The following is a 27,133-nucleotide window of genomic DNA, read 5'->3' on the forward strand; positions in this document are numbered from 1 at the left end:
GGTTCCTGAAGCGCAAGAGTGATCACCTTGCCTTCGTGTAAGTAATGATCAAGATAACACTACGTCAATTTGATGCAGTGCCCTATGCACCATTAGGTGCGGATAAAGGTTATAAAAATAACTTATTCTACCACAGCTAATGTATATACCCTTACGGAGGAATCCAATTGAATAAATTAAAAAATTTCAAGTCAATAACAAATAAATGATATTTTCTAACGTATTTTTTGGAAATTGTTTTGGAATTTGTAAAAAGTAATTAATAATTAAACCATATCCGCTCCCTAGGTGGAGCATATGGAGTCCACAAACTGTCTCCAGGCTTTTCTATCGGCTGCCAGCTCCCTTGCATCCTCCCAAGTCAGATCCGCGTCCCGAAGTTCTGACGAGAACTGCCGACGAATTGTCAGTAGTGGTCGTCCTGGGCGGCGCGAACCTGATGTCTTGTAAAAGGGTAATACTTTGTTTAAATCTCAAAACTCTGGAATAAAACAGTAAAGATAAAAGTTTTTAAACTTTATTCAAAATAATTTAATTTTCACAACAATTTACACTACTCGGTGCCCATAAATAAAGGTATAATAATATTAAATGATTACAAAGAAATATTAGAAAATTATATAAAGTGACCAATAGAAAAAAATATTGCTTATATGAACCTTACCTAATGTGTAATAAGTACATAATCTGTGTATGCTTTCAAATATACCTGAAGCGGAAATATAATTACCTGTAATGAAGTACCTATATTTGTATAATATCAATTGAGTGTAAGAGAAAACAATAATGAGAACGCGTGTGAGATTATTTGAAAAGACGCTTAATTAACGGCGTCTGATTTTCTTGTGCTTACATTCAAGCGATTTCACCAATAAAACTCATCCCAATATTATTCTCAATAATTATGCATTTATATATTATCGCCGGTATTTATAAACTACCATAAAAAATATACATACATACGTAACAAAAATATAAGTGCAAAATAATTTCATTTATTGATTTAGCAGTCACTTTATGGTAAAATCTATCAATTTTTAATTTAAGTGTAACTAATTAAATACATCAATTACTTAAAATGCATTGTGATACGTGTTTCGATGCATTCTGCATGCGGAATGCACTGGAACACGTGTCACAATAGATTTTAAGAAACAGCGGTTTTTACTAAGTACAACTTATATTTTATTTATTGTTTCGGCATTAACTTTGTGGTAAGACATGTTACAATAATTAAAGAAAACAACAATAAATTACTTTTACACTTTTAATTTAAGTACAACTTAAATTAAAAGTGTAAAATAACTTAAAATCCCTTCGATTCATTGAATATTCAAACAGTACCCTAGAAAATCAAGTCCCTTTATTGATATTTAAATTACATTATAATTAAGTAATTAGTCTATTTCAAAATAAAAATAAACAAATATTATCACATATTTATTTAAAATTAATAACCTCCATTCGCTTTATGTGACACATATCGGGATATTTAGATTTAAATCACGAAACTAATCATTTTAACCAGGTGTTATTTTAAATATTATATTTATACTGGTACATACAAATACCTCAGGGTTTGGTTAATTTTGGATTTTTCTTGACGGTCTTTAATGGCCACTCGTAGGTTTTAATCGCTGGACAACGAAGGCGGTTTTCTAATTTACAAACATATTGTTCATTTAAAGACTCTTTTAAGAAATCTTATGTGGGTTGTGGGTTATATTATAGTCAGTATTTAAGTGTAATATTAAGCACAGCAATACATTATCGCTCACTTAACTAATCATACCATTAAGTAATATAGTGAAATTGGTTATCAGTCTACTACATGGCGCCATACGACACCTGCAAAGTTTTTCCTTCAGGTAAAATACCAAATTACTTTCTAGTTCGATTAGAACGTATTGTAAGTCTTGTCGTACTGCTTGATTTCTTTTTTAATATTTTAAGTCTTCAAAATGTATATGTATATGTATATATATATATATATATATGTGTGTGTGTGTGTGTGTGTGTGTGTGTGTGTGTGTATTATAGGGGGTGTCCGTTATATAAAAATAATTATAAATACATCAATTTTTAAATACATGTACATTGTATTTAGATACATAGTAGATAAACAATATAAGACACAAACAAAATTTAAAAAATATATTTACTGTAGTCTGATACTCATCGTGATGTGACGTTGCTATTTGATATTGACGCGCTCGCTTTCAGTAATGCTACTTTAAAAATTAATTAAGTTTTGTTCGCACTTTTGAAATATGTTTTTTTTTATAATCAACTCTCTAAAATTACGAAAATGCTTATAATATAATTGAACTTCGTTATTTGACGAATAGTCAATAATTTGACGGGAGTTTTTGTTCGTTATATCCGAATGTCGTTAAATAGCGGTCCGCTATTTCGAGATTTCACTGTATAGATAATTTTACTTATATGTTTAAAAGTGAAAAATATGTATTCCCATATACGACTTAACCTTTTTTAAGCTCTTCTCTTTAAATATAAACGCCAACAATTTATAATGAGTATAATATGCATAAAATAACATAAAATAAAACTATTTTGCAGCTCATCCACGCCAAATAAATAACTCGATATTATACAGCTTTCTCTTTAATGGCGATATCTTACGTACTTTATTTAAACGTAAATGTTGATAAGAAAAACATGAAGTAGTCTTGCCACAAGAGTAATCTGAGAGCCCACTTGTTAATCCCTAATTTCTGCGGGGGTTACGTTCGGCACAGATACCACGAATGAAAAATCAATAAATAATGCAGGCTTCCAGATAATACAGGGGACTGGTTGTGTGCATTTTTTTTATTTAAACTTTTTATTTCCGAGTTGCTTAAAGGAACTCGTTATTCAATTTGATGGATTTTTGGTGATTTATTGATATAAACAAATAACTATAAACAACTTAAATAAATATTCATATTTATCTACTTATTAAACATAATTGATTTAAATCCATCTAAATGATGAAAAAGAGTATAAACTTAAAAATTTAAAAAAAACGATCAATTCTCTGATTATTTCTAAGTTGTACTTTTTCAAAATCCTTTTCCACAACTTATGGTGCATAGGGCACTGCATCTTATATAAACACACTGGTATCTTGATCATCAACACATGGAAGAACGGCGATCAGCCCTCCACTTCAGGTACCAATTCTAGCTAATAATGAATATATATTAGTGAAAAAATCACTTGTATTTTTTTGACCCCCCCTGGGAATCGCACCCGGGACCTCCAGTACTTAGTTTTTTTTTTTTTTTTTTCAGCAAACGTGAAGATTTGATGTACATATGCATACATATAGTTCATTAGGTATTATATACGTAATTCTATTTGGAGTTGACCATAAATTACAAGGAATACTTTTCTAGCATATACATAATGAAGACAAAAACCGCATCACAAATTAAAAATAGCTTTTGTAATAAAGCGTATTAAATCTAACACGTGAACCGCATTCAGAGGCAGCGGCCTTTAAAACTGATAAATTTTATATTATTTTTTGACATCTCATCAAAGATGAAGAAGAATATGGAAGTCTGGGCATTTACGGGGCTGACTACCGTCATAGGCTGGTTTAAGTGATCACTTTACACACGTGTAACATTCACCAATTCTACCCATTATTGTCAACCACACTACTCAAATTCTTGGAAGTTCTATATATATGAACCAATTTAGAAACCTTGTTCTTGTATCACTAGAACTTCACTAGAGACATCTATTGGTGAGATGTAAAGAAGCTTTTTACTAAGCAGAACCTCTTTTATTAGTATGTGAGGTCCGAATCCTGGATTATAATCACACACATGAGAAACGCCAGAAAATACCAAACAATAATTATGATAAATTTGAGGTTGACTTGAGATACCTATCGCAAGTAGGCAAATTCGATAAATCATTTCCAATAATCCTTAAGTGATCGCCACGCCTAGCGACTTGCAGTATGAACTCTGATTGTTTTTTTCCTTCTACCCGCACAGGTGGATTAATTAGCTTATTATTGGGTCGTGATTCATTGCCTTCGTTTGGTCTTTGGATATTATTATTATCCACCGTCTACCGGCCGACCAGGGAACCATTAGTACCGTGGACTTGTTTTATTGGGATTTCATTTGATAATTCGATAGATAAGCACGAAGCATTTGTCATTGAAAAGTGGTCTGACTTTCTACCATAGATTGATCCGAAACTGTTTCTGAAATGATTTAATCGGTCACAGAATGCACTAACTTACCCAATTTGATTTCGTATGGTTGAAAATTAACTTAACCATTTATAAAAATGTAGGTTGGATCAAGAGACATATCGCTCACTCCTTTCAAGAACGTCATACATCAAAAAATTTGATTTTTCAGGAGAACGTTTTTAAAGTTTGAAAATATAATACAATGTATTAAAAATAAACATCAAGCCACTTATTGAACTTTTTCTGTGCAATAGATATTTTTAGGTACAACCTGAAGGTTTTTCTCCATTTGAAAAATATTTGGTATATTCATAAAAATAATTAAAGTAAACATTTTCTTCAAAATGTGAAAACAATACTTTCTGCCCTGTAGCGGGTAAATATTAAGTTAAAAATATGCCTCTTTTGTTGGGATATAGTACATTTTTTGGGCATTCCGAAAACATTCTAAACTGAAAATTGACAATTTTTGATTTATGACGTTCTTGAAAGGAGCGAGCGATATGAGCTTATTACAAAAGGTAGGTAGTTACAGTCACCGTGTAAAAATATGTGTATATTTGTGTGTGTGTGTGTGTGTGTGTGTGTGTGTGTGTGTGTGTGTGTGTGTGTGTGTGTGTGTGTGTGTGTGTGTGTGTGTGTGTGTGTGTGTTTGTGTGTCTAAAATAACGGTGTAAGTAATTTTGTACGTAAATTAATACTTTTCCACTATCACTTTCAATATCACTTTTCCGATTTGACAAAAACCGTTTTCATCAAACCCGTGATGATGTTGGGTTACATAATGATTTTTTCTTATTTTACAGAATTGAACATGAAAATTCGTTAACCAATTTATTTATAAAACACTTATATATATTTTAAAAATAATAGAATATCTACATCTTTAAACACACATTTTGTGCTTAAATGTATCTTACTTAACATTTTACTTCCTATCTTGAAATAATGTTACATTATATAGACATTTATGAGGCGAATTTTAGTGGGAAAAGAAGCAGAGGAAGACCGAGAAAAACATGGCACGATCAGGTATGCCAAATACTTGAAAGTGGTCAGGTTAGGAGTCGTAACAATCGGCGGGTATGTATGAGGAGATGCATGAACGTGGAAGAGGCGAAGAATGTTTGCAAGGACAGAATGGTGTGGCGCTCTATTCTCTCTGCCTACCCCTGCGGGGAAGCGGCGTGATGGTTAGTTAGTTAGTTAGTTAGTATATAGACATTTATATCCTTTGATAATAAAACACTTTCACAAAAAAAGGATCTCTTTATTACATAATTCACTCTTTTCTATTTTTTGGCAACGAATTTTAGTCCTCTTTTGAAATAAAAAAAAAATGTGAATTGACAAACATTGTGCTAAACATAATATATCTAAAAAAAACTCATTTGACTTCATTGCTATGTTCAATACCAATTCTGTTTTTTTTTTAAACATTAAAGTTTATAACACCGTTTCCTAAACTAACCTTTTTTCATTGTTTATTGTAATGCCCAGGTGAGCTTGTCATATAATCACGGAACAATAATTTGAATCATATCAAATAACAAGCCCTCGATATTGGACAACATTCAAAACTACATACTAAAGCAATTAACTTTGCCTCCAAAAAAGTATTCCGTGTACGGTAACGCCTATCTCTAATAACACAATCAATAATAAATAATAACTTACGCACTTCGCGTCCGAAACATTTTATCTCCACTAGATACATTAATTATCTACGTAATCTGGCGAAAAATAATTGCCATTGTTCTATTTTGTTTTTATGTTTAACATCTGTGCGATTTTTTCAAACACAGACCTAGATTAACATTTAATTCATGACTTTCAACAAACAATAAATTTGTTATTTTATATGAAGGGAAATTATACTTTATAAAAATTAAACAACTTAGTTTCAACCACTTTTTTTTATAAGTACACTTCAACCTACCGGTTTTGACAAGAACCTTGTCATCATTAGGGTTTATTACATTCTAAAACATTAAAATACTCATAATTAATTACATTCCCTTACCAAAAACTTCCACACACTCCGTAAAAAATCCTAAATTACATTACGGAGTGTATGGAAGTTTTTGGTAAGGGAATGTAATTAATTATCAGTATTTTAATGTTTTACAATTTAATAAACCCTGATGTTGAAAAGGTTCTTGTCGAAACCGGTAGGTTAAATCGTGCTAAAAATAAAAAAGTGGTTAAAAAAGTTGTTTAATTTTATAAAGTTTATAAAATGTGCCACAAAGTATCTGCGAAAAATATTCAATAATGTAAATTATATTGTAAATATACTCTTAAATTTTGTTTTAAAAAAATTACTGTAAGTTAAATTTCAAATATACAAGTATGAGTTTTTACTGATATTATTGGTAATTCTGCATTTTACATAAGAAACTAGCTTTTACCTGGACACGCGTATCCGTAGCTCAGTCTGGTGAAATGAAAAGAAAAAATATGAAGCATATATTTTAAATATGCATAATTTCAAAAGTTTGTGAGCCAATGATTTTTTTTAACTATAGACTACAGTTATACATTCAAAAGTAATGAAAACTTAGCATAAAAAGATTTTACATTTTATCTACATATGTAGAAAAGAAATAATGCAACAAAAATTGCTTCATTAATTTTTATTTTATTTAAGCACCAATTGGGTTTAAATGTTATCGACATATCTGATGACAAGTCTGATAATGTCGGTAACAATGAAATTTGGTTTGATTATTACCTAAAAATAATACCATTATATGAAATCTTTATTTCTCTATTTCTCAATATAAATTTAAGATTTGGTCTTAGATAACTGTAAAAAAAAATCCTAATTTTTTGTTATTATTTTAACCATGTATAAGAAAGGATTGCTCTAACATAAATATATTTTAATGTTCGAAGTCGAACGTGGCAATTAAAATGTTAATAATTTTAGTTATATATGCATCACTTCTAAATTAATGTATGCGAAAGGAAAGTAAAAAGATAATGAATATCAAATGCATACTGTACAATTTATTTTATTACATTTTGATTTATTTAAATGCCTATTATAAAATAAATGAATAAACTCGTAATATAAGATTATAACATGTAAACTACACAAACAAATCATATTTTAGATGCGATTTATCAAAGCTGTTACTGTGCGCGGTGATAAAATTAGCAAAGTAAATTTTAATATTAATTATTTAAAAAATATGTCATTAAAAGTTATTTTAATTATACAGGAAATAGTTTATTTCCCGATCAAGCAAAAAAAAACAGAATCAGCTCCGTGATTATTGTAGACAGTTATTATGTCAAAGACATTCACATATTCATTTCTTTGGTATCTAACCCTTTAGGCCTACAAAAATATAATTAAATAATAATACAAGCTCCCTTAGGATGATTTTTCACGAAAACGGCGCTTCACCAACTGGCTCTTATTATTATTAATTATCAAATACAGTCATTTTCGGGACTATGTTTAACATTTTTCCAATTAAACGACTGCCCCAATTAACCGAAGCGAACATGGAACAAAATGTATTTTAATACAAATAAATTGAACTAAATCAGATAATAACATATATGTTTATATTTGTGTATATAAAGGTTAAAATATTCTCATACAACATTAATATAAGTGAAACGAAAATTGCGCTTTATAAATTATCCTAATTTATAACTTTTGTAAATAGATACGGTAAACGTGTATAAAATGCTGTGTATTATATTTTTTTCAAAATAATTTTAAATTTATTATTGAGATTTTTTCCGTTGTATTTTGGATGAAGTGAGAGGTCTCTCAACAACCTTATTAAACGCAGTCGTCTGTATCTGATAATATAAATAATATATTGTTTTATATAATACCATATAATAAAATAAAAAATAAGTATGAAAAAATGCAAGAAAAGACTCAATAGATAGAGCAACTCGCCAAACATCCGAAGATTCTAGGTTTAAATCCTGGTGTAGCTGTTATTTTGTGATGATAAATTTTACAATTCAACGTCTTAATTTCCTTAGTTAATAATTAAGAAACCTGAAAGCTAACCTCCCGGAAGAGCTTGGGGCGTTTTGAAATTAATTTCTTCAGTGAAGTATGATCTCCTAACATTGACAGCTGTATAATGTATCTGTCATCGCATCAGCGACATTTCATTTATGATTCTAGTTTTGCCATATACGACAGCCAAAAATAATGTCACACCCCGAGGCATGAATAGAAAACTAATCAATCTAGTCTGATTTTAATTTGATTTGGGTATATTTAATTATACGCTGAAATACTTTTGCATGACACGATTCTAATGTATGTTCGGCATCTATCAGCGATATTTACGAGTCTACCTAACACCACCTGAGTTGATCTGAACATAATGCTAGCACAGATTCATAGCTTGTATACAAAGTATTGAAAATTTACGTTCTCTGCATTTGGGTATATAATATACAAAACATACATACATTCACCTGACTATGGGTTTATTAAATCAACTCTGCTGGCGTTTAGAATACTAATGACGTTACCATAAAAATTGAAAAACCGTTATTATTTCTTTCTTTTTTTTGTATTTTGAATATTGAAAGCATAAACTTTTTGGATCATTATAATATATCATTATGAGAAATAAAAAGACTTTGTTTTTTATCCACTCACATATTTATTAGAAACCAACTAATTTCGGCTACAACCTGTTACCCTCTTCAGGGTTTATTTTATGACTAAACATACACACACGAAATATGAAATAAACAGTGAACAAATTATTGGGTTTCGATAAGGATAGGGTTGGGGGTAATTGTGTCAATTATTATTTCATTAAAGTGTGAAATTTATGTAAATAATAGCGTTGACGTTCAGTTTTTCCAGTCACCTGATAGTTACTGATTTTTTTTTCTCGCGAAAATATTAAAAATTGAGCCTTCTTGATGGCATTTTTTTTTAAATATAAATATTTTTATCAATCTCTCAATTTCAATTATTGTTATTTAAATAATAATGACTTTTCTAGTGCTAAAAATGATATTCACTGATCACTGACGCTATTGTTGAACTTCATTTAATTTTTGAAAATAATTTTGCTCTCTTTTTTGTTGTCGTTTCATTTAATTAAGAACACAATCATTCACATTAATAAAAATTACAAATAAATATTTTTAGAATATTATATTAGCTGTTCTTCTAGGAACTTTTTTGAATGTATTCTTATGACTTGATAATTTTGAAGCCATTTCTAGTTCGAATAAATAAGGAATTAATTCAATTATAAGGATACAGTAGGTACATATAAAAATTTTCCGATGACTGACAAAAGATATTTATTGAACAAAGCAGGCTTCCTTCAGTATTGCAAACATAGTGTTTACTCAACTTTTTTTTTCGTATTTCATTATATTGCCCTAGAGTTATTTTAAGTGAAACCATTTAATAAACATAACATTATCATATAAAAAACCATTAAGATTATTTTGCTAACTGAGAATTCAAGCAAAAAATACACATGTCTATAGCTGACATATTTTCACATATGGTTTTAGCATTACGATGTGTCACTTAATAATTACATAAATGTGATTTCATCAACTTTATAATTACAAAGTTGTCAATTACTACACGTACTGAGCTTATAAGTAAGATAAGCTCAGTACGTGTAGTAATAAGACCTGGTTTTACTGATAGCTTTATAAGAGTAGCAGTCCTACCATTAATAGTGAAATTATGTTTAAAATCTATATTTTAAATTTTAAAATCAAACACTAATTTTTAGAACCCACTTATTTATTACACTTTAAAAATCAATTGCAAAATAGAGTTATGGAATTTAAACGCCAAATCTATAAATAAATGTTTATAATCTTTAAAAATGTGGGAGCTAAGGTCCATGAAACTACGTTATTTCTAAAAAAAATTAACAGCGCAAAGGAAATACTTCAAAAAAATATAAATTTAGCACCTACGCCCACGATCCTAAATTAATAAGTACTAAATTGTCGTTAAGTTGTCGACTAGCACATAAAACGCTAAAATTATTTCTCATTACTCAACATGGGTATTAAAGTTTTAAATAAGTGTATTAATGTCTGACGACGTTACACCGACTGTTTTCCTTATTTACAGAATTATGTGACGTGCGTGAATTTATTTGACGTTGAAAAATGAGCTGTTTAGTGCCATGACCATTCGGAAAATTACCAAATAATATTATTTCAAGAAAATGGCTTCTCGGTTCGGAAAACTGCCACCAAATCTTTTAGCGTGCATCTGAAAATGTTCGGAAGCACACGTTTGGGCCATTTGATAAATATTTACAGTGATTATTATATTTATTTTCAGTGTTGAAGCGAGAATTTGGATATATAACTTTTTAACAACTCCTAAATCAGACACGAATGTACTGTATTTTTTAATACTCGTACATTATTTTGGTACATTCAAAAGTACATACCTACATATTTATGCAGTTATAATTATAATCTTGTAATATTATCTTACCCTTTTGTATTTCATACTAGTGTAAATCACATTTATTTATTGGCCAGGCGTTGCCGTGGCTCAGTCTGGTTAAATGGAAAAGAAAATTAAAAAACACACATTTCAAACAAAATAAAAAAACACACATTCCTGGTTCCAACTCTAATGTATGGAAGTGAAACATGAAGTTGGCAAAAGAAGGATGAAAGTAGACTGAATGCAGATCTCTCAGAAGAATGTGCGACAAAACGATGTATGATAGATGTGCAAATAGTGAAATAAGGAAGGAATGCAAAGCTGAGATAAGCATTATCGATAAAATTAAGAAAGGTGTGTTGAGATGGTTTGGACATGTAGAACGAATGAGTGAGGAAAGAACGGTAAAAAAAATTATGAGGCGAATGTTAGTGGGAAAAGAACCAGAGGAAGACCGAGAAAAACATGGCACGATCAGGTATGCCAAATACTTGAAAGTGGTCAGGTTAGGAGTCGTAACAATCGGCGGGTATGTATGAAGACATGCATGAACGTGGAAGAGGCGAAGAGTGTTTGCAAGGACAGAGTGGTGTGGCGCTCTATTCTCTCTGCCTACCCCTGCGGGGAAGCGGCGTGATGGTTAGTTAGTTAGTTAGTTAGTTTTTTCATTTCACAATACCTAAAATAATAAAAATATTACAAATCTATTGAAATGACAACCCAATCAAAAATATTAAAAATACTTAGCGATAGCAGCTGTTAAGAAATACCCTGTCTGCCATGAGAAATATTTGCTTGGGTTGCTGTTACGGTCAATAGATGGCGCTACCATTGCAGTTAAAAAAAATTATGTCACAAGTAAAAAAAACAATCATAGGTTATAATTGTACGGTCACACTTTGTATTAATGATCTAGCTGCACCCGACCACACGATACTGTGACTCAGTCTGGTCAAATGGAAAATAAAGAAAACAGTTGATTAAAACGCGTACGTATTCGAATGCAACGTTGTTTAATGCATTATTTCTTTCCTTGTTTTGTAAATTGTATTAGGTTGCAATTATATTTTTCGATTTAAAATACAATTTGATTATTTTTTTCCTTTAATAATATTTTAAAACATAATCAAATCTAAACTATAATTCAAAACACGGATTAATATTTCCGAGTTATAAAAGTATCTCATTGTAGATTCTAGATGCACATGAACACTATTTTATTAATGTTTCCTCTATAACATCAATGCTGTAAAGTTAGTGATGACACAAGAACGTGATCTTATAACACCGGCACACAAATTATTCCCTCTTCTGTCGTATTAAAATTGATGAGAAAATAGTATGTATTTAAAAAATACCATAGACACATAGTTGTTCATAGAGTAAAAAGATGAACATATTGAATTTGATTAAAATTGCAGTTTTGTCTTTTTAGATCACGTGTTGAACAAGGAATACTTGAAAAGATTAGGAAGAGTTCTTTACGGTGGTATGGACATGTGAAACGAATGGATAATGATAGAATGACTAAGAAAATATATGTGGCAAATGCGAGCGGGAAAACAGAACGAGGACGACCGAAAAAGACTTGACACGATCAGATCAATTAGAACCTAAAATCTGGTGTTGTCAAAAGTCTGCGTAATCGGAGGGCATGTATGACAAGATGTATGGATGTGAAGGAGGCGAGGAGTGTATATCAGGACAGAAGAGTGTGGCGTTCCATCCTTTCAACCTACCCCTGAGGGGAAACGGCGTGATGGTAGTAGTAGATCACATGTTATTTAGGTAAAATAAATTTTTTATATTCTTTATTGTTATTATGTGAATTCACTTCTAGGTTATTATGCAGAATAAGTGTAAGCACACGTTTTACCAGCTCCTCAATATTATTGGGTGTCTAAATATATTTTTAAAATTGACAATGCTAGTAGCGTGTGTTTCTTAATATCATCGATTTAAATCAATAAATTTTTATATTGAGCATTGCATTATGAGTTTCACTATGACTGTAACTATTTATTCTTACATTTTACAATTTTTTTAAATAAAATAATAAATAGAAACCATTGAATGCATCAAAACGCAGATGCTCTTATATTTTGGCCCTATCGTTAGACATGAGAAGTAAAATGTTTTTCAGTTAATAAAATAGGGGTCCAAAGATCTGGAAAAAGACGAACCCGATGGCTGAATCAAAGAAATTGGTTTGTGGTATGCAAGAAATCTCCAGATTCTGAATATCCCTGATGAAAGCCGACCTCCTGTGGAAAGATGGCCTACCGAATTGAATATACACAATTATTTCACAAAATATTCTGAAGATAAAGTGATGGTGAAAATCATAAACAGTTAACATATCAAGTTTGTTTTATCAACGAACTATCAAGTTTTGCGTAGATGACCATTTAGTTAAGTGGATAGAAGCACCTGACCGAGTATCAGAGGAACTGGGTTCAAATCCTGAAAAAAAGCACGATTTCCTATTTTATCATGATTTCATATGGTCACAGCAAACCTTTTCTAACATTCATCGTTCGTCGCTCTCCTTATTATCATTCATCGTTCACTTTCTGGAATACCACTTTAATAAACACTAATTAATAACTACCGGTTTCGGAATAATCATTCCATCATCAGGTCATTAAAATTTTCATTTGAACGAATAACAAGGAGAGTGTTATATTACCACACCACAATGTTAACAATGCTTTTAATATACAAACCAATTCTCTTTATTTGTTAAATAATAATATGCGCTCATGTTTTTGAATAATGAAAAATCATATGCTTATATTTTTTTAATATTCATAATTTAAGTTCATGACATATCGGTAAATGTATTTAATATTGTAATTAACCAATAAAATTTATAATTGCAAAATGCTGTTTCAAGTCATTGAATAGCGTAGTATTTATTTTTTATTGTTTTATAATCAACGACTTGTATAAAAAAGAAGGAAGTTGGTCAATTATTTTTGTGTGAATATTTTTTATTTATTAATATTTTTTCCCGTAGTTGAATCAATAAATTAAACCGTTGCTTGATTAAATTCATTGATTGGCTTTTATACAGGAATCTGACCAAGCGAGCTTCTTTCTGAAAATGCTAGTTTGGTACTGTGTAAAAATAAATTGTTTTCTTAAACCTGATTCGTGAATATCTAATTCAGTTTAATACTAATGCAATACGTAATCATTTAAAATTGCATTCTGCTAACACCTGCCACCGTTTATAGTTGTATCAGTCAACATTCTATTCTGTCTTGTTTCTGTAGCAAGACTGTAACTCTAGAATGTAATTTAAAGTTTTCTCACATACTATATTACGTGTTCTTTTTTGATAAGATAAAATGATCAATACCTTTTCAAGCTTTCTTCTAGCACATATATATATTTTTAAATTAAGTTTTGTTCGGTAAATGCCACTATTTTTGAAAATTTATTGTGATACGTGTTTCAATGTATTCCGCTACATTTTTTTACACCGAAACACGTGTTGCGATAAAGTTTACGAAATATGTAGTAGTATTTACCAAATAATACTTGAATTAAAAATGGATGGATATTTCCACAAAGTGACTGCCGAATCAATTAATGCATTTTTTTATGAACGTGTTTAATATTCGATAGTACATTAATCCAACTGTTTTTAATAAAGTGTTGATTCGTAATTATTTTTTTTGCTTTTTTTTTCAACATACGATTTTTGTTGTTCGCAAAATAGACCCCATTAATACATAAGTATATCATTATCTTTTTTCTGATGTCTATTTGCACCCAAAAATTTACCCGACTCTTCTTAAATATATAAAGATAAAACCCTCCGCTCCAGATTCTTGGATATATGAGCGAAATGTATTTTACAGGGTACAGATGACGTAAGCGATGGAGGCCTAGGTGAAAACAATTAAAATATTGACTTATAATATCGCTCATTTGTGCAACAATACCGTAATTATACTTTTTTAAACAATTTAAATATGTCTGAATGTGCGGAAATACTATTTACATCGGAAGAAACATCGTCAGAATTGATTTTGTGGTGAAATGGTGCGAGTGTCATTGTAGAATTGAGAAAATGGCGCCATTTCTGTTGCCAACGCAACGTCTGAATGGCATCTCTTGTAATATTTCTAAAAGTGTAATTACGGCATTGTTGCACCAAATGAACAATATGTAGAGTGAATAATCCAGTGTCTCATATAATAAATAATATTAATATTGTGAATATATTTAGTATATGAAGAGCTGTCGTGTTTCATCCTTGTCTGTCAGCAGTAAGTACAGTGTAGCTACAAGTTACCTTTGATTAGTATTATGGCGAGTCTCTAGCCTCCGTAACCTGCAGCCTAAGGAGCAGATAAAACAACATTATAATATAATATGTTGATTGTACGAGCCGCCTCTACACTTTACGAGCGGTCACGATTTACTTGTTAACTCAGCTACCTCCGATGAAAGTAGGTGTAAGGATTTATCCATTTCCTCGAAAAAACATTTACGAGCCATCCTATGGGAGATGCAGCTGCCTTGGAGATTAATTAATGCCACTATATTATGTATTCCATTTTCTAGTTACAATTGTATGCATATGCTATGATTAGAAATATACTTTTTTATATTAGATTTAAGTTTTGTACTGACATTAATTGGTGGAACTGCATTTTATAGAATAAAATAACAACTATGTAATTTTTCGACATGAATTTTATTTGGCCAGCAACCGGGTTTCGTCGTAATCGACATCCCAGTCTGATGATGTCGGTGATGATTCACGACATTTTGGGTGTGTTGAAATCCTTCCTCACGAATCTGGGTTTATCTACATTCCTTGGTGAAAACCTAGATTTGTGAACAAGTATTTGGACACACTTAATATTTTGTGAATAAAAATAACTGGTAAAATTAAAAGCTGCATTAAAAATTAAAAATCATGTTTTCAGGCGTTTCCTAGTTTCCCCAGTATATAAAAATAATCCGAGGTTTGGATTTTGCATAGGTACATCCAAATAAAAGCATCTCTGTTAAATAAACGCTTTATATTGAAAATCGCCAACATAGATGGCTCTTATGAATTTATTATGTTGTAAGATTGATTGAATATAAATTTAAAAGTGCAGTTGTCAATCATGGGTAGAATGGTTGATGTTGCACGTGTGTTCAGTGATCACTTAACTAGTCTTTGACAGGTTATAAGGCCTGCAAATACGCAGAATTCCTTTTTCATGTATGTTAAGATACCAAAAAACGTACGTATTTGTTTACTCTGCTGTATTTCTAGACAGGTGTAAAATCTTAGTACCATTTAGAAGTCATTTGTTTTCCTTCCTGTAAATTTAATGCTAAATCTCACAAGTCAACAACAAATATTTGAGTAATCTTTCTCTTTACAAAAGCCACTTTGTCCTCCCTAGAGAACACACACTCATTTCCGTCCGCAGTGCACTCGGGCTGCGCTTTACCTGGTCACAAATAGATTAATGAATACAAGTAACCGCAAATAACGGTGCAGCTTGCAACACCTGTAAAAACAGTATGAGTCCTAGAAAGTCACCTGCAGCACATATCTACTGAGTCCCGTTACCGGAGATAATACGACCGGCATAAAAAGACTAGGTAATTATTCATACTTGTGTGTTATTATTCCGAAAAGCTGTCAAAATACAATTGTAAAGGGTGGCAAGTGTGCGAAGGATAATGTGAAATGGGCCTATGAAAGGGTTGCGGTGTTATTGTCCCGTTTGAAGCCAAATTCTCGCTGAATGGGAAGCCAATCTCGGAGACCGATCTCGTTTTCATTCAAAACTGTCACGAGTCTGTGTTGCTATAAAAAATTAACCCACGTAGGCGTATTTGGTATGATAATAATTATTATGTGAGCAGACCTCAGCTGTCTAGTTTGTTGTGTGTAGACTTGGTTTGAAGAAAAAAAACACGTACGTATTACCCGCGTGTTAAAATCTCGCAGTTGACAGATTGAGAATGGAGAAGCTTAATATGGAATAAATAAGAAATCGTTCGAGACATGTTAATTTTATAGGTATCAATAGTTACCATGAGAGCCAAGATTGCCTCAAGTTAACTGGAACTGTAAATTCTCGAATAAATTACCGTAATTTAGTAATAATATATTATTTTCAATTGCACTGTTCAAAATCACATTAACATATTATTATATCATAAACATACGAGTATTTACATTTTTGCCATGTGCGCATTGTAATTAATATGTTGACTTTATTTATTTTAATTTTCCTTGATAAATACCACTTTCTCTTCAAATCTGTTGTAACATGTGTTTCGATGCATTCTGCATGATTTTCAATCAAGGTGTTTGAAAAGGTTAATTAAGGTGTTTGAAAATGCATCGAAACAAGTGTCATAATAGATTTGAGGAAAAAGTGGAAATTAACAAGTATGTTTTAAATTAAAAATTAATAGATCTTATCACAAAGTGACTGAGAATCAATTAATGCATTATATCAAAGTTTAATTTATGAGTAGACGTTCACATGATGTTTTATTACGTAATATTATTTTTTTTAAATGACAATAAGAGTACCTACAGATATCATTTGTAAGCAATACATTGAATTACGAAAAAAATCTATTTATTTTGTTAATATGGGCGAGATTCGAAATTAAGACATTATCTATGCTTATAAGTCTCTCAATATTATTTCTGAGCATTATCAAATACGGATTATCCATATTCAAATATAAATCTATACAGAAAGCACGATATATTTTTTTTACATTTTTTTTTAATGTACATATTCTGTTATTTCAAAAGAAATAAATCCAAAATAAGAAGTATTGTAAATATTCAATAATGGGCAAAATTCTAAACGTCATACTGTTTGCAATATTGTGACTTAAGCTAGGCAATATCAGGTCGTAAGCCTTTTGCGAATGTGAAGACACTTCGCTCACTCCTTTTAAGAACGTAATAAATCAAAAAACTGAATTTTTCAGGAAAACATTTTTAAAGTTTAAAAATATAATACATTATATTAAAAATAAATATCAAGTCAGTTCTTGAGCTTTTTACTGTGCAGCAGATCTTTTTAGGTAAAACCTGAAGGTTTTTTCTACATTAGAAAAATATTTAGTATATTTTAAAAAATAATTAAACAATACCTTTTCTTCAAAATGCTAAAACAACACTTTCTGCCCTGTAGCGGGTAAACATTAAGTTAAAAATATGTCTCTTTTGCTGGGATACAGTACATTTTCTAGGCATTCCGAAAACATGCACAACTGAAAATCGACGATTTTTGATTTATAACGTTGTTGAAAGGAGTGAGCGACTTGTTTTATATTACCTTCGTATAAAAATAATAAAATGCATATCAATATTTATAGCCGGCAAGGTTAAATCTAGTGTGTGAATACAAACAAATAATAAACATGTATGTCTAATGTTGACAATTATTATTCTCGTAATTCACATTTCATAACTGAGGTTCATGCAAACCACTATTTCTTTTTTGATAACTTTAATTAATGAAACCATTCAACGCGTTTCAATGAATGCTATTTCAGATCACACCTAATTGGCCTGCAGGCAGAATTCTGCTACTTCACTGAGATCACCAGACTGGTTGGTGCAATAAATTGATAGGTTCTTAATATTACTTGTAATGGATTGCCCTCTAAAGTTGTTCAATGTAACTGGCCGCTAATAGGATTTATATTCCGTTGTGCACATCACAGAACCGTCTTCGGTGTTTTTAAATTTTTATGTCTTATTTAAGAAAATACTTTTACTTAATTGAATTTTTAGATTGATCTCACACAAATAAATTCAATTTCAATTCAAATAAACAATACAATATTCTTCTTCTAACCCTTATCCGTACCCCAATGGTGCATAGGGCACTGCATTATATAAACACAGTGTATCTTGATCGTTAACACACGAAGGAAAGGTGATCAGCCCTCCGCTTCAGGTACCGGTCCAGGATAATATTGAATAAATATTAGAGTGAAAAAATCACTTATATTTATTTGACCCCCCTTGGGAATCGAGCCCGGGGCCTCCAGAACGGTAGCTGAGCGTGCTGACCATTACACTGCGGAGGCGGACAAATTATCTAGGTTTAAATTATATAGCGGCATACATATTCATGATTCTCAATATTTTAATCATTATCATAACAATTATAAACCGTATTCTTCTTCTAACCCTTACCACACCCAATGGTACATAAAACATAGCATCGTTAAAGTGCAGTGCTATCATGATAGTTAATTTCATTAAAGTAATCAGTCCTACGCTTCTTGTACTACAGTCTGTTCAGTTATTTTACCTCTAGTTTTTTTTTTGTTTTTAATTATTTTTACTGCCAAATAATAAAATAATTTTTAATAATGTTCACAGTTATTTTACTTCTGTTTTTTTTTTATTTATAAATAAATAAATAAATAAATATAAAAAAAACTAGATATAAAATAATTGTGAACGGACGTTAGTCCAAGGTGATATTACAAAAATATGATATTACAAAAAAACTATTTTGGGTTATTAAAAAAAATATTAAAATCTGTGATTTAATTAAGGAAAAATTATGGAAATGATTGAGTTCTTGAATGCGGTTTTTGTCTTTAAAAACTCATGTCATAATGCGTTGACGTGATCTTCACTCCGATTCTGTGATTCAGATTTTGTGTAATTAAAAAATGTGTAATTTAATTAAGGGAAAAATTATGGACGTGATTTAGTTCTCAAATGTGCGCTTAGTTTTTTTAGACTCATAATTATAACATAATGCGTTTGCGAGATCTTGATTCCGGTTCTGTGCGTTGTGCAGGAACTTGATCCATATAAATTGGCTATAAGCTCCTCAATTATTGGGTACGACAAGACCGCTCGCTGTTAGATTAGAGAGGTCATTTAGATATGTTTTATAATCCAGTTTGCAGGTGTGTTGTGTACTGGTACTAGCGCTAAGTAGAAACCACTACCTCAGAGCTAACTTACCATACCTTGTACATGCGATAGGAATCACACTCTTGAGTTTAGTCTAGTTCTCTATTATATTACATATACGTAGTACTAATGCCACATGTAACTTACTGAAAATAATATAATATCGCTTTTCAAACACAGTGAAACCTCTATGTATCGTTCTCGAATAATCGTTTTCGCGGATGTGTCGTTTATTTCTTCGGCCCCGAATTCATTTTCATTCATTTTATACAAAAATAGATCGCATCGATCGCTTCTATCCACCATTTTACCGCGTTCATCGTTTGAATTACGCTGCATATTTGATATTAAATATTTTGTCTGTTTTTTTTGCATTCTTTTCAATTTTCTCAGTTTTGTTACATTCGACGACAATATTCTAACGTGTGGGATAGAAACTATCGAAAGCTTGCGTGACCCAAGGTTGATGGATACAGCTGAAGAGGTCAATATTGATGAAGAGGAGCCGCTGCATTCTCCTTTTTTCAGAAGTATGCACACTTTTTGAAATATTGAGAACTTTCATATTATTTGCTAAGCCGAATATATACTGTTGGCTTATTGTCATTATTGACTTACTGTTATTGATTGGGAGGACGGTATCTTTACTCGATTGTATCTCCATGTGTATTGATCTCTTAATTCCGCATTCATTGTTTTCCCGCATTCACAGTTTATTTCAATAAGTCCCTTTTAAAACGTTAGATAGAGGTTTCACTGTACTATTTTTATCTTAAATATACTACTATAATCTATATACTACTACTATTATTCTTTGTCCTCCTTATTATCATCATTTTGCAATTTATGTTTTTTTAAATGTTCAAGTACTATCTACCTTCTGATTGCAAACAGCTATACAGTATATGGTATCAAACGTTTAGATCAATATCACTAGTCTGTTTTTGGTTGGTTGGAAGATATGGCTCTTCAGCAATAAGCCAGCCAATGCAATTTATTCTTTTCTGTAACAGAAGTTTAAATAAATAAATAAGTATTTAAATGTTAAATCAAACGCCGATTTTTCAAGTCTACTAAGTCGTATTTTATCGTTAAAAAACACATAAAAAAATAATTTTAAACATTGTTACGCCTAGTTATGACATTTTCAAACGAATGTGTTCGTTTAAAAATGCCATAACTAGGCGAAACAATTGTCACAAAATTGATTTTAATGCGTGTTTTATTTACAATAAAATACAACTTTACTAAGTTCTCCAAAAATCGGTTTTTGATTTAACATTTAAAATATAAATTAAAATAGAGTTCTAAAATTTAAACGGCCATTCATTTTCATGCATGAAATTAAGGAGAAGATAAAATGTAGAGTGTACTTGTATGGAATTTTGTGAATTTTACGACTGAAAAATAATTATTGTTCACTTGAGGTACTTTACTTCTTATTATTTTATTTAAAAAAATACTAAATGGAAACATTAATTCTCAATTCACATAATATAATTATTAAATTAATAATACTGATTATTACTAATCTTCTTCATCTTTAAACCCTTATTCGCACCCGATGGTGTATAGGGCACTGCATTATATAAACGCAGTGTTATCTTAATCGTTAACACATGAAGGAAAGGTGATCAACCCCCGTTTTAGGTACCAGTCTAGGGTGATTTTAAATAAATATTGTATTAAAAAAATATAATTTATTTTTATTTGAACCCCCTGTGAATCGAACACGGGCCGTCCAGTACGGTAGCCTAACGTGCTGACCATTATTACACTACTGAGACGGACACTATTACTAATACCGACCCTTATCCTTGACCAATGGTGCATAGGGCACTGCATCAAATTGATGCAATTATTTAATCGTTCATAATATGAAGTCAAGATAATGATGATGGTAATATAAAATAAATTTAAGAATGAAAAAACATTTATATTTATTTTGACCCCCCTGGAAATCGAACCTAGAACCTCCAGCAATTCATGATTTTTTTAGACAATAATGATGACTTTAATTGAAGTATGTATGTACCTTCATTGTGCTACGCTTTTGTTTAATTAATTTTAGGAGTCAAACTTATTAACTTGTAAATCCTATTAGGTTATAAATAAAACGTGTTTTTAATTTAACATGTTTAGGTAGATACTGTATTTATAGGATACTATTATGAGTGCATAAGATGCATAGTAGTTATTGATGGAAGTAAAACCACCACCTGCCCCAATAGAAATTACATCAAATGGACCTATGAACACATTCTTACTGGATTCTCGTTGGATATTATATTGTAGTAACATCGTCTACATAGTGCAACGGCAGGTGCATCTCTAGGCATTATACGTACTCTAAACCAGAAACTCACAATTATAATTAAAAAAATATAAAAATAAAAACAAGGATTTCAACACTCAAAATTAAATAAAAAATTTGAGTAGTAATATATTAATCACATATTCCACATCGCTTAATCCCTCTTAAAAACATGCCACAAGAGACCACAAAAACCTACACCAAGAAGAAGAAGAAGAATATACTTTCAACATAAAATAATTTAATTGATTTTCGAGTTAATTCAATATCAAACAAGCTTTATAATAGTTTTAAATATTCAATTCTAAACCACCATAATTTTTTTCGGATAATTATGCCCGAAATTTCGTAATAAATGCCGTAAAAATGATTTAATTTTTTAATACAAAGTCTGTTTATTTTAAAAGCATACATTATACATACATATTTACTACGAGACGTAAAAACTCTTAAATAATATTGTCCTTTATGAAATTTAAATTTCACTTGGGAAACACCACTATTTCCTTTTAGAAATATTTATTGAGACTCGTATTTGATGCATTTTGTATCATTTTCAAAAACCGTAGTTAAAAATGAATAGATATTACCACAAGGTGAACGCAAAGTGAATTAATGAAATTAGTATTGAACTGTTTCTTGCAAATACGACTAGTCTAGAATTGATAATTTTTTCTTTGGTATAATTAAGACGTTTACGACACACTTTTACTGTCAGAAAGAACGCAATTATAATAATAAATACAAATTATTATAGCTCAATTTTCACAAAATATCATCCCAAGGGCGCTTCGCATTTTTTTTCCATATCTTATATTACACACTATACACGAAATTAATCATAATATAATATATACAAACTCATGAAAGACAAATGACAGATAAAAAAAAGTGATATAAAGTGTGTCCTCGGCACGAAAAAAATCTATGAGGTCACTTAACTGTAAATTTTAAAAAGTATGAAAAAAAATTATAACCACAAAAATTCTTTTTTTACTTTGCAATTACTATATGATAAAAATTTATTTAGATATTATGATTGGGAAATTTTACAATTACTTTATGCCATTAAAATATTTACAGATATGTTTAGTTAATTTAGATATTATGAACACGAAAAAATGAGTATCGTAATGCAAAGAATTTGTAAAGCATTCTTAATATAACATATATAATATCTGGTATACGACAATATTATCGTGTCGGTATCTTCTAGGATATTTGATTAAGATAAAATACGCTAATTTATATTATTAAAATGAAAAATAGAACAACTTTTTCATAATCAATACTGACGTTTTAATATAAAAATATTCAAAAATTCTTAACAAAAGTCTAGTTGGTGTGAAACAGACCGGCATTACGAAATTCGGTTGTTTTAACTCGGTACTCGTGTGACTTTCTTGGCCGCGGTTCAAGAGTTTCTCTCGCCTGATTGATAAGTGCTTTGGGCATCGTAAAGATTGAGTATATTCTCCATGAGAATATCGTAATTCTATACGTTTCTCGAACAACACACCTGCATGTAATTAATAAAACAAAAAAAAAAGTTTTAAACAGATCTAAAGTCCATGGATCGGGAATATTTCGAAATCTTGAAAAAAATGTTGGTAATAAAAATGGTTGTATGTACGTGCCGTTGAAAAAAGGCCTTAAGATTTTTCATTAGACGAATTTTAAAGTTCACGCTGTAATATACCTTTTTCTGCATATACTTATATGTATGCATATACTTATAAATACATACACTTCTACCTTTAAACATAAGTTCACATCTATGCACACACATAACAACGCTTGTATTTAAAGAAACCAATTAAATGATTAGATAGAAATATATAAAAATACAATAGCAAAAACCCCATCGTTCTTCACCCATTGATGCAATGGCTTTGAACATCATATCTCATTAAAATATTTCTTAGATTTCAACCAATTTCGATTTCATAATCAAATTCAATATTAATAATCAAGGAATGCACAGATGGGCATCCAGAGCTCTGCGGTGGAGACCATGGGATATGATGAGAGGAATAGGCCGGCCCCATAAAAGATGGGCTTATTATTTTGTTAGTAAGTGGATCAAAAAAGCCCAAACGAGAAAATTTTCGACGAAATTAGAAAAGCCCTACATCCAGCAGTGGAGAGACGGCTGATAAAGAAGAAGAAGAATCAACTTAAGTAATGATTTAATTAACTTTTTTCTGCTAACCCTTATCTACACTTAATAGTGCAAAGGGCACTGCTTCGAATTTTCCCAGTTTTATCTTTAACTTTACTTACAAGAAGGCAAGTTGATCTATCCTGCGCTTTAGGTAAAAGTCCAGAGTAATATTAAATGAATATATTGTGAAAAATTACCAAAAGTCATTTTGATCTTCCCTGGTAATCAAACCCGGGACCTCCAGTATGATAGCTAAACGCGCCAATCATTACATACGTACAATTTCACTACGGAGGCGTAAAAACTTTATTGATTCAAAATCCACATTCAGATTATTTTTTTTTTTTACAATTCGAAAATTAATAAAATAAAATAATCTAAAAAACTAATAAAATATTTATCAAAGTATGGAAAAAGTATGTAAATGCTATGTGTACTGTAAGAAGATATAAATATATATGATGTAAATAATATTAATTGTAAATAATAGTTTGTATTAAATGTTATATAAGCTAACTGAATAAATAAAAAAATAAAAAATTGTACTGAATCTAAAAAAACATATTTTAATTAAAAGCTGTAAAATAAAAAATAGACAGACTTTTTTAAGCACGTATCGATATGTAGATAAATGTATAGGTACCATGTGTCATGTCGAACCGAACGTGTCCATAATACAATGATGTAAAATATACTTATGGTACCCTAAGTAATTAAAGACATGTCATACAGACAGCATTGAGATCCATGTACGGATTATTAGTGTACGCAACGCACTAGAAAGCCCCTTCGCTTCTGTTTAAGACAACATTCTAATTGAAAGATTTCGAATATTCTGCTCCATATGGACATGCTTCTTCTGAAAAAAGTTACATGTAAACTGACACTTTACCAAAGATGGAACTAATATTTTATGATACTCGCGAACGATGTATCCGTACGTACTCTTAACATATTAAGTGTATGTGCTAATAACTCCTAGTATGTATATATTATCCTTTTATTTTTCTCTGATGTTTTTCGCAGATAGTTTATGGCACATTTTATAAAATTTTAAAATAAATTAATGTTAAATAATTTATGAAATAATGCTAGAACTTTGTTTTTAACCACTTTTATTATTGGCACTTGTCCTCATTCGGTTAGAGAAAAGTACCAATAATAAAAGTGATTAAAACAGAGTTACAGTTTTATAAGGTGTATTATCTATTATTATTCCAGTATCCTTAAAGTCATTAGAAATATAAATTAATATGAAAGAGCAAAATTGGATAATGAAAGTGGGTAGATCTGAAACAGATTGTATCTTTTGGCCATGTCGTGTTTGATTTCATAAAAAAATTTCTTTAATCATAATTTTATTTATAAATATCTTAAAATGTGCCCTCGGCACGGAAAACTCAGTGAGGGCACATTATTGTTATTTGTTAGTATGTATGTACATGATGAAATAAATAAATTATCTACTACTAGCCCTAGTGATATCTAACGTAATGATTTACATAACCATGATGCATACACGATTTTCCACATTTATTTAAAATTACATTAGGTCAGTTTTTGCAGGAGGTACAATGTTATAACATTTTATGTACATACCCAAAAAAGCATCAAAATTAAACATTATTTATTATGTTTGTATAATGTATATACGTATTAATATATGACACGGTAAATATGTGTCATATTTATTTGTTTGTTAAAGTATTTCATTATTTAATTTTGTTTGCCTCCATAGTTAAGTAATTAGAGTTTCAACTGCCATTCTGGAGAATCCTAGGGTTAAAATAAATAAAGACGATTTTTCACTATAATATGTATTCAATATTACTCTTGAATGGTACCTTAATCACAGGGTTGATCACATTTCCGTCATGTATTCTTTCCTTCGGCTTCTATATGAAGCAACACCCTATACACCATTGAGTGCGGATTAAATAATTAATTTAATTCAGATGGGTTAATTTTTTAACGAACGTTTTGAAGTGATAAAAACGTTTATTTCAAATTGAAGTTTTACTTCGTAAATATCACTACTTCTAAAAATCTATTGTGACACGTGTTCTGATGCATTCCACATCATTTTCAAATACCGTATATCGAAACACGTGTTACAATAGATTTTAAGAAATAGTGGTATTTATTAAGCAAAACTTAAAATAGAAATGAATAAATTGTGCCACAAAGTGACTACCGATTCAATTAATGAAAAAATAAAATATTATGTTGCATGTACTTAATACTTTCGAAAAATACGAAATACATTTAGGTTTATTGAAAATTAAAAACACAGTCTGCCCGCATATCAAAATTATCGTCTTCCTCGGGGCCGTTATTATTTCTAATTCAAAATGAAATATTGTATTTATTAGTTCCGCCATACGCCAATACGTCGATTGTATCGATAAATTATACGAATGGGATACTTAGGTCTTGTTGCGGTGTCGTTGTGCCTAGTTTTTAGTCGCGCATTGGCCGTGTCTGTGCATCGGATCTGGGCACGCACCTGCGCTTGCGTCGTAATGACGGGAAAGTTAGTGCACTCGGCAGATAGACGCAGGCAGCATCCATTCTTCTGCGAATCTCAAACGTTCATCTATTCTGTATCCCATCGTAGTGAGGTGCCGATCTTATATTATGTGGAGGTCCTCACTAAAAAGTTACATTGCATACATTGTTTCACATTCCTATATACAGGACCAACCTGCCGATGGTTAAGCCTGTAGGAAGAGCTACCGCATGTTAAACAATATCACACTGTATATTGATCTGTTCCATGTGTCAGAAGGAGTATTCCGAAGCGGGATTCTTCTACATCTTTAGCAAGAATCTGCTTGCTTATTTTATAATTTATGTTTTTAATGTATACGCCTTAAATATTTGTTTGTAATGTATATATATAATAATTTTTTGAATACAAAAAAATCCTCCAAATAAAAATCTGTTTTGTTTCCTGTATTCTATCGAAATTTTAATTAAGGATGCGACAAAACGTGATCAATTCTGCGTTAAACCTATATGAAATCATAAAATCGCACCAAAGCCTAACAATTTCACAAGCT

At 30.5% G+C, this 27,133-nt stretch overlaps 1 protein-coding gene across 1 annotated transcript in view; it reads left to right on the plus strand.

The window, feature by feature from the left end:
* The first annotated feature begins 303 nt into the window (after positions 1-303).
* LOC148307033 (cuticle protein CP14.6-like) overlaps positions 304-27,133 on the plus strand; it is a 143,133-nt gene continuing 116,303 nt past the window's right edge. The window contains exon 1 of the mRNA XM_088264040.1: positions 304-454. Within this exon, the coding sequence (XP_088120166.1) occupies positions 440-454 (15 nt within the window). The 5' untranslated portion in view covers positions 304-439. The remainder of the gene's footprint in view (positions 455-27,133) is intronic.

The sequence above is a fragment of the Brachycentrus maculatus genome, unplaced genomic scaffold, assembly GCF_059751285.1.
Source record: "Brachycentrus maculatus isolate JH-2025_06_01 unplaced genomic scaffold, ASM5975128v1 h1tg000212l, whole genome shotgun sequence".
NCBI classification, from domain to species: Eukaryota; Metazoa; Arthropoda; class Insecta; order Trichoptera; family Brachycentridae; genus Brachycentrus; species Brachycentrus maculatus.